Here is a 21,297-nt window from a genome sequence, read left to right as displayed (position 1 = left end):
CCTCACTAAAGGATACCACATTGGTGCAATTAACTTTCTGCTGTAAGTGATCTTGTTCCAAATACTGGTTGACAATCTTGAGAGGGCAACTTCAATTTGAGTTTTGCAGTTCAAAAGGCTTTACTTGAGACACAAAATCTGTAGAGTTCTTCGAATAGCATTCAGCACATCACAGTACAAGCCGTAGTGCGGTGTGTCAGGAAAAACTACATATATATCTGAAGTGGTAAAATCATATTTACATTGAGAGACCAAGATTTTGTACGTGTTTGAAGAAATTTGCTACTAGAGGTCATTGCTGGATTTTATTTCAGAAGATAATTTCACAATGTAGATGGGGAGGGGAGGGAAGGATGCAGAGTTGTAAACTGCAAAGGGTGGAGGTTTGGAAAACAAAATTGAGAGGCTGGTTAAAATTAAGAAAAAATTCAACTGTGGGAATGAGTGTAATGGGATGAAAACTGTTTTGCACTGCGCAAAAAATGGACACTGATAAAGCCGAAAACAATATTCTGAGATGGAAAAAACAAAACCCTGCCACATTGTACGTGTCTGCAAACCCATACATGTACCAGTATTTCATGGTGCCTAATCAGCAGAAAAGCTGCATGTAAATTGTTCACTCTGCCTAGAGAGCAGCAGGTCAAAGAATTTTAAATGTGTCACATCATCACATCGGAATTAGATACCACCGCCATGGGACTCAGGGCCTCAAAGGACTTGAGATTCACTTCCTTGAAAGTCACACCTTGTGAGTGCTGTTGTACCGGAATTCATTATCTTGACAAGTTCTGCACGTCATCGAAGGATAAATGGGGTGTGTACAACACAAAGAAATGTTATGTTATGTTGCAAACATGTACAGCAGGCATGTAAAGACGTGCCTGCATGAATCAGAATTGGACTTTTCCACAATGCACACGCACCGGTACATGTACCAGTACATGTACATGTACATTGTATCTCCAGGCCTGCCATCTTGTGCATGCACAGTTTTGCACTTCAAAATTAATCCACTCTAAAAAATAACTGCCACAGTGCCAGTATACTGGGTGGTTCAAAAAACGTAAACCCAAGTTTAAGCTGATTGTTTACCCTCATCCTACAATTCAGAGAATTTGTATTTACATGTACATGTACCTGGTGTTGATGAGTAGGGTAATTAGCAATAATCCTGAAAAAAGGTACCGTATCGGTAGGTCTGGCTTAATTGCATCTCAAGATATCACCCATTACGGATGGCATGTACAAAATTGGTTTGTCACCAGGAGCTTCACTGCTCACAAGTTTGATTGAACTTTACATGTTTTCAAGGGTGATATTCCAAATTTTGCAATGCCTGAAGCACAAATTCAGGGTCAGTGTGAATTCATGCATAGATCAAGTGGCACGTGTGCATTTTTTGTGGGGGCTCAGAGAGGAACCTATCCTCCTCCAAAAAAAAAGTCCCCCAATTGCACCACGGGACTGGTATGGGCAGCTATATCACAAATAACGATAAATCAAAGCTAGTGGTTTAAGATGTACTGGTGGGTATATTTTGTGCCTTTATATTGGTTTTTCAGGAAGTTACCGTGTACAAAAAAATGGCCACTTGGGAGGAGGAATCAAGCCCCCAAGGTCTCCTCCACTTCCTTGGGTGGGTCAATACATACTCAGATCCTACAGTATATTTAAAGTCCATGTACTGGTACAGTGTACATGTACATCTATCACCTAACCAAGAAGCAACTATTAGGTGACCAAGTTTTCAGAATACATTTCAGATTACATTTGATGTGTTCATGTACATGTACCAGGGCTCGAAATTGGGCTAATCATCATTGGAGCAAGTACTTGCTCCATAGACAGCTGAATTTGTCAGTTTACAGGAGCAAGTAGCTCCCATACAATATTAAAGATATGTGTTCAAGAAAAAAAGGAAAGATCCTGGTCCTTGCTGTTGCTTTTGTTTACATTTATGACACTGATAACTTACGGCTTAGACTTTGGCAGATATTAATTGTTATTTTTGCGGGTTGCATACCACGTACAACTAGTAGTGAGTATGCGACCAACCGGAACCTCAAACATGTGCTTACCGACGCTACGCAAAAAGACAGGCACTGGGCCTATATAGCGTGCATATGCACACCGACGTAAAAGTGAACTAACTGCAGCAATTGAGCATTTTTGAAACAAGTGGATAGGCTGAGACTTTGGTTTCGCTGGTTCCAGCTACATGTATTTTGGAGCATGGTTCAAAACCACATGTTCAAGCTATGACTGGAACCAGCTAAACTGAAGTTTAAGCCGAATCCACTTGTTTGGCTTGAATTTACGCACGAGGGACTAGTTTCCATACAATCGTGACACTGACCGCGGGTAATAATACGTGTATGTACATTCATGTGTGTGCATGCATCACATGCGAGACTGCAGCGTGCGCTCGGTGACATTGTAAACAAAACTGTACCGTGTTATGGTTCCGTGACAAGGAACAAGTCAAAAAGTTCAGGTTTTTTCATGACAAAAGTAAAAACAAAAGGTAAAAATATTCAGGTACATGGAATCAAACAGGCATACCGTATATGTAAGTACTTGCGCCCGTCATTATGATTTACGGGCGCATTTCTGAGACAATCAGGTGGGGGTGCATTTTAGCTACCTGCGCCCATTAATTTCGAGCCCTGTATAAATTTAACCCCTCATGTCCAACTTTGTTTGACCTTTTCCGGGGGGGGGGGAGCACTGACTCAACATTATCAACTAAGATTTCTTGCATTCTGATATTTGTTGAACATGTGGAAAAGTTCCCATCAAAACACCGGCCTGTATTCAGCATCCCAAGACATAAAGCATAAATTGATTTTTCAAAGCCAATGCATACACGTACATTTGTACTTTACGTAGGTGGACGGTACAGGCTCATACAGGATGTGTACACTTACAGATATTTACCCATCCCTCCACAATGCAGTGTTCATCCCTGTGAAGTGCACAGGTGACTTGCAGCCCTTGTATTGAAGTAATTAATAATTCAGATTTCCAGCACAGGGCATGGAAATCCACATAAAACGGTAATTAGAAACCACATTCATTATGTATGCTGGCCATACAAACATACATGTACATGTATTCACATTTTACACATGTACCTTTAGACACAGTTGGGATTTGTACAACTGTAGAAAATTGTCAGCACGAAGTACATTATACATATCATGTTCTGGTACTTTTTGTTCGTGTACATGTACAGTGTCTATGAAATGACACCAAACACATGTAGATGTAGACATGGAAAAAGAACATAAATGTACATGTACATGTATCATGTATTTTCCTTATAAGTGGTCCCAATATTCATTACTACATGTATGCATCCATGTGTGCCTCACAAAAAACAAAAAAGTGAGTCGAAAAGGAGAAAAAATTAGCACCTGTTTTAGTATAAATACAGTTTTAGCATCAATATACAAAAAAGTGGTCTTTTTTAAGAGTCAAAATCGAACTGACACAGTAAACACACATACCAGTACAGTTTACATTTTCAAACACTACAATTATTTTTTCCTCTCTATGGTCACGTTTCAGTGTCATTCATGGCTCATGACAAGTTTTCTATTACAGATAATCAGTCACATGACAAGACAAGCACACACTTGTCATGGACTCGTTATGAATTCTTTGGAAACAGAATCTGACTCTCTTCCCCTCTCCATGTACTTGTTTTTACCTGTCCCAAGAATTTCACCATGCAAGTCCACTCTTTCCAGCATCAACATACCAAAAACTAAGCCTCCCCATATACAGAATCTCAACCAAGAAATCAAGGATACATGTGCCACCGGTAGTACCTACACGAATGAAAAATATACTATATTTTACGTCCCTTAACATGCTCGTATACATGTATCCTCTCATTCAGTTCTATTGATATTACGACTTCCATTCTGGCAGGTGAGCACAGCAGAGAAGTAGAACTGTTTTTACCAGAAGATGTTTTAATATAGGGTCCACTTGCAAGTACAAATGTACATGATTTTTTAATAAAATGTACAAACACATGAACCAATACTTAGCTGAGTCAGTATAGACGGCTCTAACATGTGCAAATGTGCATGTACGTGTATGCATAATACATGTACTGGCATGTACCAGGATCTGGGATTCTGTATATAGGTACGTACACATGTACATGTATCTGTATTCAAAAAACAAAACAAAACTGTGGCATACATGTATTTCCAAAGTCATTTTGGTACATACATGTAATCTCAGTGTAAACATGTACATGTACACAAAATGGCTCAACATGTACATGTACCTGTACAGTATACAAATTTATGTATATTTTCCCTAAAATGTACATTTTTGGGCAGGTTTCCTCAGCTTACATGTACACGTACATGTACATGTATTTCCTACCGGTAAATTACCATATACCCCCCTCACCTCTCCCTATTCTTCACAACCATCCTTTCAATGTGTTAACACGTACAGATATACCCTTTTAGTACATGTATATGTTGTAAGCACTAAAGCAGAGGACGTTTTCAACACTTGACAATATGCAATTAGATTTTAGCTTGAGACGACGGATGACAAATTGCTTGTTGCAGCCAATGCAGATGTGTATGTTTATGTGCACGTACCATTTACGTACTGGTACATGCAAGCACGTCCTTCCATGTGAAAAACTGATCTGCAACACACAGTACTACCCAGTAGTGCACGTACCATACTAACATTTTGAACAATGTGGGTGATTCCAGAGAGCAGGCGTCCATTTTTTTCATGTCCCTGTCACATCTGACATATGATTTTGTGAGTTCAGAACACATTTTCTACTTTCCAAGTGTGATGAATTAGTGCAAATTACCTGCCCAACAAATAGTTACAGATTGAAATCAATGCCGGTGATATTTCCATGTCAAATAAGAAAAGTCAGATGTAACAGGAACACCAAAATGTCACACTTTTGGACCGCTAATTTCTGGAATTACCCCTGTACATGTACTAGTACATGCAAGTTAGAAGCGCAGCTAGTAGACATCCAAATTATCTGCATTTGGCTCAACACCCAAAGCCTTTGAGCTGCTGTTGTACTAGTTTATGTACTGGTAACAGACTCCAAGACCAAGTTTACAGGTTACAAGAAAGAATACACAGGAAGGCTCTACATAAGTGATTACACAGTATTGAATTTGAAGATCTAAATCCATGTGCTTCTGTGAGATGCCATTAAACTTCTGGGTACATTTTCATCATGCTGTATCATTATCACATTAGGCCCAAAATAGTTTTGCTTCTGATTACATGGCATATAAATATAGGTAGGTAGGTACCAGAACAATTTTGGGGAGGGGGGGAGGGACACTTTTTTGACACTGATTCAGTGTGCTGCAGTGGTTGTGCAGTTAACTGTTGTGGTGTTAACTGGTTAAAAAGAACAGCAAGAATGGTCAGGTGGCATTTGTTTTACATGAAGGGTGGCAAGACCACCATGGATTAAACAAAGAGGACATGTTTGTTTCAATTTTTGACACATCTTTTTGACTCGACAGTGCGAGTTTACCAAACGCATCCCCCTGCGGCGTGAAGTTGACTAACCCATTACATCACAGACTAATCAGTAACAGACGTGTACTTGAGTTTGCTGCGTGCGTGTATACGCGATCCGAAACAAGAGGGCCAAAGACCTAGCCGTAGCTGTGGAGGCCCGTTTGGACATTGTCTAAGCCTGTGTATGCATGTGTCAGCTGGATTGCTGCACATTATATCGGGCTCGGCTGGCTGACCCCATGCACCCATATGTGCTAGGCACCTCCAGCGAATGATCGTCCATGAACGCTGGGCAGCAGAACGAAATACGAGTACACATACCGGTACATTTATGTAAAGTACATGTACATATAAATTGAAACCAACTGCAGTGCAGGCAAGCCTCATCACCTCATGGTACGGTGCAAGTGGCATGAAGATGATCGCGTACTGGTAGACCGCAACACGAAATAATTCACACGAACGTGAAGTCGGAAACTTACGGGAAATATAGGGCATTTTTTCAAGGGGCACCACTGCCAGGAAGAACGGGGCACACAGCCAGCTTTGGCCATGGACAAAGTAGAAATTTTCAGGGCACTGCTGTTGAATGTAAGGGCACTGACTGCCATGGCTTTGGTGAAATTCGAGGGCTGATGTACATGTAGTTCCCAGTCCAAAAGATCTTGACCATGTTTGTCATGGGTTCAGTGACTAGGAGTGGGTCTTTGCTGTGGTGAACACTGTTCGCTGTACATACATACATGTATATTACATGGTGCATCCTTATGTTGTTTTTTTAGAGATGGTACAATAGCTGCACGCACATACAATAAGGTCAGTCAGTCATTTTTACTGTATCTGTACCTAAACAACATTAGCTGGTAGGCATCTTTGAATTAAATGTACCTACTGATTTAAGCTCAGTTAATGTCATTTTATAGTCACATGCTAGTACCGTATGTGCCCATGCTTTATGTGGAAATTAATGGATACATATACATGTACTATGATGGATGTCCAAGTATAGTGCATACATGTACATTTGTAAATTGTCCATTTTGACGATGGCAAGGCATAACACAGGCATGTGATGTACATGTACATACATGCATGTACATGTGCACATACATGTACATGAACCATTTGCATACGGGTAAATGCAAGCATATCCTTCCAAGTGAAGCACTGGTCTGAAAGTACAACATATACGGTACAATGTACCGGTACGGTACATTACATACTCTTGTTTCCTAGAACAATGTACTGTGTAAATATACATGTGCAGGCTCTCATGGACATGCTGGGACTGCCATCCATGCTATTTAAATTTGACTCAATCACCAAAGCCTTTGAGTAAAAGAGCATTCCATCATGATCCAATACTCTTCGGCTTTTATCCTGATGAAATTGGAGCGTTTGTGCAATACCCTATATACATGTATGTATGTACTGAAATACTATCCCACTAAATCAGTACATGTACAATGTACATGTAGGCTTGGGTGACGACATTGTTAGATTTGAATTCCACCCAGGAATCTTAATTTCAAATTTCTCAAGCAAAAAAGAAATAAACCTTAAAAAAAATCTGGTAAGTGACCTCTCGCATCAAATTTCTTCACACACATACAAAATCTTTGTCTCTTAAAGAGCACCTCTAACTTGTCTAAGGAAAACATGTTTTCTCTGATTTGATCTTTTCAAATACATGTAGCTATGGAAGCATCCACATCAAACGCAGTGTCATTTGTCGTCAGACTCAGAGCTCAACTATAACAAGCTACAAAGGTTTTTTTTTCTGTTCACGCCAAGATGCGAATTCTTAATGTACTGTAGATTGCGTCATTTGGAGAAAACAGAGAAAAGGAGGCGAACCCTCGTCCTGTGTTCATAGCGGGTAAACCCTTGTGCTTGCCAAACAATGGCTACATGCTTTGCTTGACATGAACAGAAAAAAAGTCCTTTTTAGCTTGTTATACTGTAGTTGAGCTCTAGAGACAAATGACACCGCATTCGACTTGGCTGCCATATTTATTTGAGCAGAGAAAACATGTTTTCATTAGAGGTGCTCTGTAACATACACACCACACCGCAGCTTGCACTGTGATGTGATGCACACTATTTGATGAACTCTACAAAATGTGTCTCGGGTCTTTTGAACTGTCAAGCACTAACTGAAGTGGCCTTCTTGAGATTGTCAACCAACATTTGGAACAAGAAGCACAGTAGAGAGTCAATTCCACCAATGTGGTATCTTTTAACACATGCAACATTTCTAGGTGCATGTGGCTTGGGTGACTGATCAGAACTTACACACATCCAGGTTAAAATTTGTCAGGAGATAACCTGTACCAGTCCATGTACATGTACCTATAAGAATAAACCTCTCGAGGGTAGATGTACATTGTACATGTACATGCACGACAATGGTATAATTGCTTAATTCCAGAAAATCTCACTTGAAACTACAAAAGAACTTCGCTTTCCTACATGAGACAAAGCTACCGGTACATGTGTGATCCAAAGGTTCAAGACAAAGACTAAAATTTCAGCATCAAAGATTACACGTGAAGGACATCCTTATAGGCTGCAATAAATGTAATGTACAGTGTACATGTATATCAATATCAGACCAGACTGAAAGCAAGGATGCTCTCAGTGCTAAAAATGACTCTTGTCCTGTTACCGTACATGTATAAATGAACATGTATATGGTGATTACTAAGCATAAGTTGGAGCACATTCAAGACACTAAATAATGCCGATGCAGCCTCTCGTCACTCTTAAGTTCCAACTGTCTAAACTAAGAGCCCATGGTATTAAACCCAATGTTCTATCAAACCTCCCAGTACTATACATGTACATGTATATTACATGTGTAGGGGTTTCCCTAAATCAAACTAGCCAAGACGAGACATGTCATGCCCGTCTCATGAATTTATGACAGCTTGGACTTTCACGATATGTACAGCATCTGAGGGCCAAAAACATTAAACAGCATTTTCAATGGCACTGTTTTTAAGGGAAACACAATGCAAAATGTCTAATACCGTAGATGTAATTTCGTCTTTTCAAATTAAACTAAAGCATACTTGTTAGGTGCAAAGAAAATTACATTTACGGTCTGTAACAAGATATTTGCCCAGTGTACATGTGGAAGTGTCTCACCCCATTGCACCATCCAAAGCCGCCATCCATTAATTGTTATTGATCAACACATTTCAATCCACTGTGATGAAATCCCAAAGGTCTGCATACATGTTTTCAACCACATTGCAAGGTATAGTAATTAGAGTGAGAGTGTCAGAGTCAACATGGGATTTACATCACGCTTAAGGTATTACGAAAATTTGCTGTTCCCTTAAATGCACATGTATGTACCTTAATTGGACAACATATGTAATAGGCTTATTTATGTTTCTGCTTAGCCCTTTACATACATGTACACGATGGTTGATGTAGTTGATGGTTTCAGAAAATTTTAGATGGACAATTTACACCTATCTTAATGAGAAGTTTTGCCCTTACCCAATGTATATATTTATAAACACTACATACTCAGTGCATGTCTGAGAGTTTGCGGAAAAAAAAATTACAAGCTTACTCGGGTGGGACTTGAACCCACAACCTCCTGTGTACTAGTGTAGATGTCTTAACCACTCGACCGCAAAGTCAGGTGTAATAGCAGATACTGCAAACTATTTTCAAGATGGACTTTGCGCTGGCGAGATGCTAATTTTAATTACGCGTTTTGCCCTTACCCGACGTACTGCAAATTATTTTGAAGATGTACGACATGTAATTGATGTGTGCATCAAAGCATGCACAGTGCTCAGCATACCAGTATGCATGTGATTCCAGTAAGACAGTAATACACTCTAGTTCCTGAATACATGTACATCGGATGTTGTGCTTAGATTTGCAGAGCATCCAAACAAGGTAGCACATGAAGTTATAATGATCACTTCACGATGTACAGAACCACATTGCCAGATACTGAAAAGCTATTTCAAATCTCAAACAACCACCAGATTTTGCATCTGTGTGGATGCTTGGTTCCTGCATACAAAGTGCACTGTACAGTATGTACATGTACATGTATGTGAACCTGTGATTTCATGCAGCAGGTTACATTGTTTACTGGGTGCGACAAAATAAAATCTATCTCCTTTCTAAGTTCTTTTTAAGATGTTGCTGTTTGCCTACATGTACATGTACATGTGTATAAGCACAGTGTGTACAATTCGCAAACAGGTGCACACCCAATATTCCGACAACATCTCATGCATGGAGAGCAAGTACCAGTACATGTACAAAGTGTGAGGGGTGAATTGATAACAAATCCTGAATTATGACATGACCTGGTTTTACATGGAGTTCAGACCATCACACACGTGTACCGGTAGTGTACACAAATACAAGTAACATGTGTTACATGTACATGTATATCCATGTACTTTAATACAGAATGCGTAATGTGGCACTGTTAAGTGTTTGTACCACTTGTGACATTTCCATGTTTAAAATTTCAAATTCATTTACACCTTATCCAAATTAGATCCCTAACAGTTCTAAATCCTCTGATTTCAATATGATTTGAATTTTCTTTAATATCAGAATGTATACATGTACAATTTTCTTCCATACAAAATCCCAAGATACACTGTACATGCAAGATTATAAGCACTCAGGCATAAAGGCTTTGCACACTGATTGCAGCACAGGTACATGTACATGTACTAGCTGACTAGTAGTATGCAAACCACAAGGGGGAGTATGGTACATCGTCAATACTGCTTAACTGTCCTAGTCACCATGATGTACATAGTACGTACATTGTATGTACATTCATGATTACAAATCCACATGCAAGTATTAAAGTACATGTTCATGTAACCCTTGAGTGGACACTGTTTACATTTGACGGTATTAAGCCGCAGCTGCTTGCATGATGCGGTTCAATCGGTTCAATCGTTGTTGTGACGTGATGTGCCTGCTGCTTGATAAATGTGTCGGTACATGTAAATCCTGGGTTAAATCACCAGTTTGAATCACAATTTAAATCTAATAACTTTTTTAAATCAGTGATTTGAATCAAGAATTTTTCTTTCTTTTGAAAGGGGAAAATGTTGCAAATGTTTTCATTGTTTCGGGTGAGTTTTTGTTGGGGGGTTGCACATGGCTAATAATCTACCCTTCCGTAAGCTTTCTGTATATAGATGCAAATAACACAATCCAAAACTGCAGGAATTTTTGTTCAAATCATGTCATTTGTTTTGATTTAAATCAGGTTTAGTCAATGCATAAATCAAATAAGTTACAATGCCGCTTCATTTTAACTTGATTTCAAGTGTTCCCCTTTGAGTTTTAACTTTGTAAAACACATTAGAACTATGGTATGTATCTTAAGCTCTATTTCATTGGGATTAGAAATGCTGGTCGTTAAGCAGTGACCAGTAAGCAGTAGTTAACAAAATAATGTGAACTCCTTCTAATTTTGAGCCAAGTTTAATACCTGGAACTTAACCACTGGCACCTTGTCCATGAAAAAAATGTCTACTTTCTTCATACATGTACACGTAGGTGTTATACTGTATGCATGTCACCTGGGCTTGAACAATGTTATATTTAAATGGTATTTACTTAAATTATTGTGATTTTAATTCTGATTTTTCTTTTTCAAATCCAAATTTAATTTTAAAATTTGATTTAACATTTTTAAATTTTTTTTTAAATGACCAACCCTGGTAATTTCACTGGTCCTTAAATCACGAACGGTGGCATTAAAATGACCAAATAACAGTCATTGCCGAAGCAAAATGCTGTCCCTCATCACTATCATAGGGTGTAAACTGGTAACAACTTTTGATGGTAATATTGCTGAGTAAGTGTTCAATTATTCATTGCTATGTACATGTAGGTACAGGTACATGTACCGGTACATGTACTGTAGCGGTGTGATTACATACATATATTAATTGTTTAGTTGTGCACTCCATACTTATGAATGGTCAAGTGCATTATGGGAAAAGCCGCGCTGTTGGCAAGATGGCTCCTGTGAGCTGATGGCACGTTTCTGAATAAACCTAATTGCTTGTGTTTGTATTTGTCTATAATCCGCATTGTCACCCGTGTCCTGTCAATGCCATCGTCACCCGTGTCCTGTCAATGCCATCTGAACCTGTTTGTAATGCAAAAGCCTGTTACACCTGCGTTACAGTACATGTAATGTCGAGAATGTCTACACATTTGTACATAATCATTATCTGTGATTTGTGCCAATAGAACTGTTACATGTAACACCCCAAAAGTTGCTCAAGTGGGCCCTACACAGGCCATGACCTTAGCACCGTCTCCCCAGTGCACATATTACAGTAAAACTGCTCTGGGCTATTAAAATGCATTCTTTAACTTGCCCGGTGGACCAAGAAATACCCACCTGTTAGTAACTGTCCTTTTTCCTATCTGCAAAGATGAATAAAACAGACATTGCAAAATTGATTGTACATGTAGGTGTTGTTTATTATTAACACAGTTTTGAATCCTCCATTAAGTTCACTTTTAAGTTTTAACACTGACAGCAAGACTCCACTGTGACAGTTGAAATATCAAAGTTGAAAAACTCAGCTAAAGTTACTCAGCTACATGTAAAAGATGTCCGGTAAGCTGGTGAAATTCTTTAAGCTTTAGGTCTAGGCCTGGCCCCACAACTCATCACACTTACTCAAGGATACATGCTCATAACGTGAATCACAATTCCACATCTACAGAAAAATTTCACACTATCGGTGCATTAAATTTGCTTCATTTCATTTCATGGGCACATGCTTTTTTCATTATTATAGGTCATTGCATAAATTAATTGAGCACCTCTCCTGCAACTCCACATTGTAGAATACACATGTACAAAGGGCTAGTGAAACTTAATGTACTGGTACATGTATGTACATGTATGTACGTGTACTGGCACCACCACCACAGTGTTACACAGGTATATGTACAGTGGACAAGGCTCAAGAGTTGTTCATTAACCCTAACCCTCCTTAGTCCTCCAACAGGTGAAGGATTGAGGAGGGTTAGTTAAGCTGCAATACATGTACAGGTACATGCATGTGATTGATCTGAACAGTCAGGACAAAATGCATGTACATGTACTGCACAGTACATCCATTTCCCTGTCCCTGTAGGGATTTAAGAGCATTTCACTGTACATGTATTGCACTACTTAAGCTTACAATGTAATTTGGTAGATAGACTGCAGTGCATGTGTATATTGCTGACGTACAGTACCCTAATGTGGCGCACTTTCATTTTTTGCCTCTTGTATTTTAACAGAGCAATATTTCAAGCTCAGATTTCACGATCAATTTCTTTTATTATTCTGATTCATAAATCTCGAGTTTACAAAACCTGCTACCAAGTTTGGATGACATTTTATTTTTACTGAATTTTCCGATGTTTTTCCAATGTGCGAATTGAACTCTTTTAAAATGTGCCCCAAAATAGGAAAAGAATTTTCTAACAAACTTGTGGATCCGTTGTTGAGTGGAAGTAGCAATGATTTACAAGAATTTATCAACAAATGATTTTGTAAATACCATATTTATGTGAGATTTCTGAGAACGAAATTTCATGCAACTGAAATTGTTCACTATGGTTCAACACCATGTATCATGAAGGTATATAGTGCCAGTTTATAACCAAATGAATTTCAAATTTTTTAAAGAAAGGTTTGGCAACGCTGTGTGAGGAAATACAAGTGAACATCAAAGTGTGCCATGTTAGGGGACTCTACTGAGGTATATTTGTATCACAACCATTTACCGTATATGTAATGTTCCTTGCCATAAAATCTCATGGCATTTGGCAATCCTAAACTGTGCACAATACACATGTACAGTGTATGTACATGTATGTACGGTACCATGTACCGGTACGTGTAGTGTCAGATAAAAGTAAACTACCTGTACATTTACAAGTATTGGTACATAAGTGCTACTGTACTGTCCACTATTTCTGGCATTTCATTGCATACAATCAAGAATTCAAGGCCAATGGCTACAATGCACACAATAACTGCTGTAAGTATACATGTAGATGGAATGCAAAAATACACAGAGAACATTTAAGTTGCATTGCTAATTATGTCATGTAGACCAATTAGTTTTTGAGCTCATACATGTAGGTAGACACACTATCCATACCAGTCTTTCACCTGTTCCCAACATCAATAACTATAACAACCTTGTGCAACGATAATGCCCGACATTTATACAGTTATAGCATCAGCCATCAGAGGATTCTCAGCTCAAGGATGATACGTGTATTGACAACCGCCAGATTTCAAGCAGGCTAATTGATTATTTCTAAATGAGCTGTCATCGGGAGAATTACCTCACAGTATTATTAGCTTCTGTCCCCCAAACTAAAGTGAATCCTAACAGTCCTGGTACAGATGTTGACTGGTAAGCTCATTTTTAAAAGAATGCCTATGCCGCCTCATTTGAGATTTGTATGGGGAACTAGATCTTCAAATTTTCCGAACAAGGCCTGATGTTATAAATAGCTTCCGGCAGAGGTACCTGTACAGGTACATCAGTTTGGTGCGTACTGTAATATTGCTGCTACATACACAAGTGAAACATACACGTACGTACGTGTATAATCCTGCCCATTTCAATACATCGTTCCTCTGCATGTACTGTACATGTCTTGTCAGTGACCAATTGATGTCACTTGTTACTGCTTTGACAACACTCGCAGGAACAAAATAGGAGGGGGGAATCCATTTCGTTTTCTACTCAGTTCGTCCATATCCAAAGATCGACCGAACATTTTGCATAGTGCTGAATGTAGCACTGCAAAAGCAGGTGCGGAATTTTGGAGAATTTAAGGAACAGCTAGCTACTGGGTATGTTTGTAAATACTGAAGAATGTATACTATGTAATTTGACTACATTTTTTGCATATAAAATGAGTAGCAGTATCTGAGATAAAAATTCACTAATAATGGACTCATCAAAATAACTCTTCCAAAAAACACTTTTAAGTGAGAAAACAAAATAATTGACACAAATATCCACATGTGAGATGCACACTCTTCATGTAACAAAAAGGTCTCAAAAGTGGAAAACAGTGGCTGATCATATGATCTCTTTATTGACTATCGTCTTACTCGACATCTGTTTCTTCTGCTTCAGAATGCTGGTCAACATGTGATCCTTTATACTTACAAAGTATATTCTTCAATGGTAATAATAAAAATCACATTTCATAAGAGATAATGGGATATGATGTGAACCTATACTTTATCAAACCTGAGGATAGTTACACCCAAATATTAGCCACATTCTAAGCTTACAATGTAAATGGCCCTGTCGAGGCAGATACACGTACATGTCCAGGGCCACTCTGAGATATACACTGAAGGCACATTCTTCCATGGTATTAAATTTAGGGGTAGTTTCCCATCACACAAAATGTAAATGTGATTATAACCATATATCTTATTGCTGCCTGAGGTAGCTGATGTTTTAAGGGGAAAATTGTCTTTCTCTTTTTTTCTGTTGGACAAATTGATTGGATCTCTTCATTGCCAGTGTATCCAACATCTCCATTGCAATTTTACTAATGTCTATTGCATGGTTAGGGGGAGAACAACGGTGACAGTGGTTCACATCCATTTTAAATACTCCAGACATAAGTGAAAGTTTATGCCATATAATTCATAAGAGGCTTTGCCATCCAAATCTTCAGGACTCTTCCTCAATCCTCATTCCCCTTCCCTTTTTTTGTCAGCTTAGAAACCTGTAGTCCCAGGCACAGGGCACAGCTAGCCGTCGTTCCTGAACAGCTAGGATTTCAAACTTTCTTATGCTCAGTAAGACTGAGGAGATATGTGCATGTTCATATAGCACTTGTTACACCTGCTTTTCCAACTTTAACTGCAGGGAGAACTACATGTACATGTACGTCTGCTGAGAATACAAAGGCTTCAAGTAATGAAAAATTAAGGATCATCCTGTTCAACAACATCATTCCTTTGGTGTTGTTTAAGTACTTCTAGGTATTAAGTGGCATTGATTCACACACGAACAAGCAATTCCAAAAAGCAGCCCTTGATCAAAAACTCATTTTTGCTTGGGTCTAAGTTTCTGCTATAGATAAAAAATACTTATACCCATGCAAGGTTAAGGAAAACACCGATGAACACCCGTGGAAGGTCGTTCACCCACACCAACTGATGAGTCCATCTTGTTAACTGATGGATGTATGCACTGATGTGTCAAAAGCTAACCAATCTTATTAACACTCACAGACGAGGTAATGAATCAACAAAAACGAGGAATCCACCCAAACAAGGTAATGAATCTAGAACTCAAAGGAGGGGAGTTTGGTGCTTGTACATACCTCATCAGTGACCTGATCAGCTCTCATTTGCATCTCCTCCAGCTCTGATCTCATGTTGTTATCATCCATGGTGACTCCTTCTACTGCTTGCTACACACAATGTCAGTAAATGAATCTTCAATTCAGACTGGTGAGCCAAAAAGAAAGATTAATTGTTAAGTACCTTGATACACATCTCATATGAATACAAATGCCAGACAATTTTTCTACTTTTCCAACTTTGTGTGGCAAATAGATTTTCCAGAATGTTCTTTCAGAATGGCATGTCCCCAAACAGACCTACTCCAATGTCCTCACTACTGTTTTAGAAGTCCATGTAACATGTAATTTACGTGACAGAAACTTCCACAATTTGTCCACCACTGCCCAAACTGATTTTACTGGTACAAAACTCAGATTTGTTTCTCATCGTCCTGATTCAATTCGGCAAAATATTCATGAAGCAAGAGACAAAACTGCCTTGATGGAAATGTGCATAGTGATGCATGCTCATACACATCAATAAAAACAAATGGAGTTGCGGAAGCTTGAACGCCTGGTGCTGTTCCCATCTTCTGCAATCACTTGTGGCCATTTAAGTTACCACAAGTGCAAGCGCTCTCGCCAGCTATACCAAGGCATGGTGGGCCCACTATGCTTGCAGCGAAATTGGGCTCACTGCATCACGGTGTGATTTCTCCACCACACTTAAGATGACCCCGCCCCAGCTTAAGAACTTTATGCCACATACTGATAAAGAGTTCAAACGGAGGACTGTTCGTTTCATGTATTTCATTTCCTTGTTTATTTCTTCGTTTAATGATAATGTCATGTCACATCAGCCTGGCCTGTACAGCAGTCAGGCACACGGCCACTCCGAGCAGTAGCAGTGTAGGCATGCCACCAGTATATGCTGGCTGGAGGCCATGACTTGACTCATTTCACACTTCGGTCCCATGTGCATGCCAAGTACAGCTGTGTCTGAATTATTTGGCTGCAGTTTTAAATTACACACAAGTCTACAAAACTACGGTAGTGAGTTGTGGATTTGGATGCAACTTGCAGTCGTTGCATGTAAATGAACACGCTTGTTCACTTTCATAATTAATTTTGTGACAATTTTAATATTATTTCTTACTCTTGTAAAAAAAATGAAGATTTCCTCATTCAATTTTTGGCTAATCGTCTTTATAAAACTTTCTTCCATTTTTTTTTATAATAAAAAGGTTACAAAAATTGACAACAATAAAGACACCTTCTACGGGTTTAATATTATTTAATAATCAGGATGTTTGAATAGGTGTCATTTCAACATTCTCCCCCCCCCACTTTTGTGGTGGCTTCCCCCCACCCCTCAGCACAAACCTGGTGAGAACACTGACAAGTGCACTGTAACATTTTAACAATTCCTACAGAACTTAATTTTGCCATCTGCTGCTCAGTCACGGTAGTTTTTGCCAGAAAATCTGCTGGGAACACAGCTTTGGTTGACTGACAAACAGGCTATTTACAAACCAATAGTGTTGCACAGAGCATCTACCTGTATGAAACGATTCACAATTTTCTTTCCTATAATTAGGTCAAGCCAAAAAAGAAATTTTTCAGCAATTCACTTTTGAAAATGGTAGAGAAATCCACTGACGTTCAAACAGTAGTTTGGACCAGGAAATAAATTGCTGGAAGTAGTGAGGATGAGCTGGCCTGCAACACTAGCTCCAGATGGGCTCAGTTCCAACCACAAATTGGCCAATCCAACTGCTATGCTTCTTAGGTTCAGATTTGGATTTATTACACTCTACACTCCTCTACACTCCATGTACATTTCCTACGACTCTTTTTAACCTGCCCTGACTCTTTTCAACCAGCCCTCATGTCAGGCCCACACATACAAATTTGTTGTACAAATTTCATTTTAAGAAAATTTCTGAAAAAGGAATTTCAGCCAGGGTCACTAGTTTTAGAAGTTTGACTTATATAATTAATATAGAAAATGGTTGTCCCTCACAAAATTCGAGTCTGCATTGTCTCTGCTTCTTGACACGTAGAAACTTCCATAATTTATTTTTTTTTTTACCTTGAATATGCAAACTAACAAATGTGTCTTTCCACGGGGAACAGTTACCGGCGCAAACACCAGACACAAGTTGAACCTGAAAATGGCTGCTAATGAAGGCTGTTGAACACAAGGCATCTTGTACATGTACATGTAGCTCTGCACAGTGAATGAGTTGAAGTGATGCTACATGTACATGCATTCATGGTATTTATACTACTGTGCTGCAATGCAGTGCCCTGCCCAGTCAATACAGGCAAATCACATTAGTGCACCTCCAAGAGTTTGCCATATGTTGGCCAATCACAATGCTCGAAAGTTGTCGACCCTTTCCAAATGCGCATTGGGTCGACAAATTTCGCGTACTGCGATTGGTCAACGCGTTGCAAACTCTTGGAGGTGCACTTTTGTGAAACGCCCGAATTGAATTCAATACAATATCACTATCTCTGAAAAAGTCTGAGCAGAACTGCATCACGGCTAAAAAACACCCGTTGCAAGAATTCACTACAGACTTCTGACCACATTTTACTCGACTTTGAGGATTATTTGAGGTGTTATGAGACCGGGCCAATGGCCAAGCTTGCTCCACATGTCAGTATGACCATTTGCAGAGGCCCGACACATGCACAATGTGATAAACACAAACGGTGTGATCATTGTTGGGTGGAAACAAGAGATTGGTGACTAACAATTTCAGATTTTTCAAAAAATACCCAGTCTCAAGGTCTGAAACTACCATTACAATATTTTCAAGAGATATAGTTACCTCACAGGAAGATTTCATTGAAACAGTGGAATTTGCATCATACGATCATTTATCTCATAGGCACGATTAAAAACACATGGCATTAGGATCCAGTGTAAACTAATAGTAAAATAGCTCCAAGCCACATGGAATAATGACTTAGAATTCCTTAAGTACGGCCTAGCATTTAACAGTAACTGAATGAATTTAAAGTCTTTTAACAAGGAGGCAACACTACAAAGTCAAGGGAAATGTCACAAAGTGTCACATAAAAATGATAAGCCAAAAGGGGATTCCACTTACACTACTTACTCAAAGTATACAACATAATTACATGTACATACATGTACTCATGATGAAAAAAACGATGAAGATTGTCAATTTCGGGATCCCCCTGTTTTTAGCTACTTTTAGAAATAAAGGTCTGCCCTGAAGAAGAGCATTACTCGGGCAATGTTCCTTGATTGTCATGACCTTATTTGGGTTACATATGGAAACATAAATTGGGAGAAAAATGCCCTTTCTTACCTTATGTCATTCAACATAAATGCAAGGTCAACTTGACACCCTAATTACTCCCTAATCTGCTTTTTCGACCAATCCGAGATTGGCTTGCTAATGACTTCCCAGTAACCAATTAGAGACACTCTACCAAGCAGGTTGACAATATCACCATGTGGATGCATGTGTGCATGGTCTGGCTGCTATCTTCAATATTCTTATTCCCTAATCAGCTCATCTCAACCAATCAGAAATTGGTTTTCTAATGAAATTTTTCAGTTAGTAATCAGAGACACTTACGCTTATGACAACCAGTGAGAACAAAAAGTGAAGCATTGGTAGGACATTTAAATTTCCCATAGGCCCTTTACTGGTAATTACATGATATAAAGTTGTATAAATTTGATGTCAGGCTTATATAGAACCAATAAGAACCAATTCCACATGTTTAAAAAACCAACAATAAGGAAAATAAGTACACCTCTGAACACTATGCATTTAATTAAATGTGTGGGTATTGTATGTATATTGGGAGTAATCAGCTGAACTGGACATACTGCCTGGTTGCTTGACAAAATTGGTCGATTTTGTATGAATCTCCAACTTGATGTCCTTTTCTGAAACAATCTTTCACAACTTTAAATAAGAAAAGGCAACTGGCTGATGGTGGGATTGTCAACAAATCATGCAGTAAGATTTACTGATTGTGCAAAGATCAAATAATCATGTATCCACCTAACGAATAATTAATTAGTGATAGCTTGATAAACTTGGTACAGCTTTACAAGGTAAAATCTGCAGGTGCCTGAAGTCTCTCACCCTCTCCTGACCTTGATGCTTGTAGGGCTGACGGGTACTATTAGGCCATTATTTCAAACAATAAATGTACAGCTTAACTGCAAAATTGGTATATTGCAAAGCAAACCAGGTTTCTAATGAAGGAATTTAACTGTTGGTACTACACTGATTGTCATCTCTCATAGACCTGGCAGGCATGCAAGTACATGTACAAATGATGTACATGTAGGCCTACATATCTGTGTACACCTACACGTACTATGCCTACATTCAACCCCAGACCCCTCTTTCCATGGAGGTAGAATGCTCTCCCAATAAGGAGACCACTTCAAATGAGACAATTCATCAGGTTTCTTTTTCTCTAGATTAGAAGAATTCTCCCAATATGCAGAAATTGATAGAATCCCTTGGCCTACATACATGATTATGATAGGCCTGGGCCCAGGTACAAGTACAAGTTACAACATCTCACTTCACACTTAGGCCTAACTGCACACATGTACAATGTCAACACACAGCAGAATTGAAGCAACAGACACATGAAAATACTACGCAATATGCAATTGGGCATGTAAATGCAAAATGTATTGCAATACAGAGGTACACATGTACATGTCGGTATGACTGTGACTTGTGTGAGTGTGTGACTCCGTTTTGTTTTGGTCGAAATGATACATGACTTGACCAGCTGACGATGTGCTACGCGATCGTGATCAGGTGCCGGTGACGAATAAATACTTCCTTTACTTCTTTTCATTAACAGTTAATGTTCTAATCAACTATTTGTAGAAAAGGGGATCTACACAACATACCTGCTCTATCTAGTAACGAATCAATGCAGAACTACGCTGGTCAACAGAAAAAAATTTGCAGACTCCTCGTTGCATCAAATGGGCGATGGCAGTTTACGGAAGTGTAGAAAATGGAGGACAATGACGTCATTTGTGTGCCTTCCACCTCAAGGGAGAGTCTTGCTGATTGGACAATGGGAGCAAAATGGCTGAAATGTACCCAATGGCAAACGTTGGCCCTTTTTCTGATTCCACAGCAGACGGCAACTTTTTATTTTGGTGAACGTATTCGTAATGCATAAGCAGCTCAGTTTCCAAAACGTATTTCAACAGAATAAGGTCTGAAGCTGCAACATAAATTTCCAATTAACGCCGAGAAGAGAAAGGACAGAGGAAAGGTTGCAGACAAAGTGCTGAGAAACTTTATTTGCTATATTCGTACGCCAGAAAAAGTGAATTTTAAATTGTGCAGATTTTGGGAGACATGGGCA

The 21,297-nt window shown here is 39.0% G+C and overlaps 1 protein-coding gene across 2 annotated transcripts in view; it reads right to left on the bottom strand.

The window, feature by feature from the left end:
• Nucleotides 1-20,982, bottom strand: part of snap25 (synaptosome associated protein 25) — a 101,684-nt gene extending 80,702 nt beyond the window's left edge. For both annotated transcript variants that reach the window (XM_022227542.2, XM_022227543.2), the window contains exons 1-2: nucleotides 20,828-20,982; nucleotides 15,937-16,063 (exon numbers count right to left, since the gene is read on the bottom strand). In XM_022227542.2, the coding sequence (XP_022083234.1) occupies nucleotides 15,937-16,005 (69 nt within the window). In that variant the 5' untranslated portion in view covers nucleotides 16,006-16,063; nucleotides 20,828-20,982. The remainder of the gene's footprint in view (nucleotides 1-15,936; nucleotides 16,064-20,827) is intronic.
• Nucleotides 20,983-21,297: the final 315 nt, after the last annotated feature.

This window comes from Acanthaster planci, linkage group LG01 (genome assembly GCF_054643075.1).
Source record: "Acanthaster planci isolate LZ-2023a linkage group LG01, COTS_SCS, whole genome shotgun sequence".
NCBI classification, from domain to species: Eukaryota; Metazoa; Echinodermata; class Asteroidea; order Valvatida; family Acanthasteridae; genus Acanthaster; species Acanthaster planci.
The sequence above is the reverse complement of the archived record's forward strand: the minus strand, read 5'-3'. Positions and strand labels throughout refer to the sequence as shown.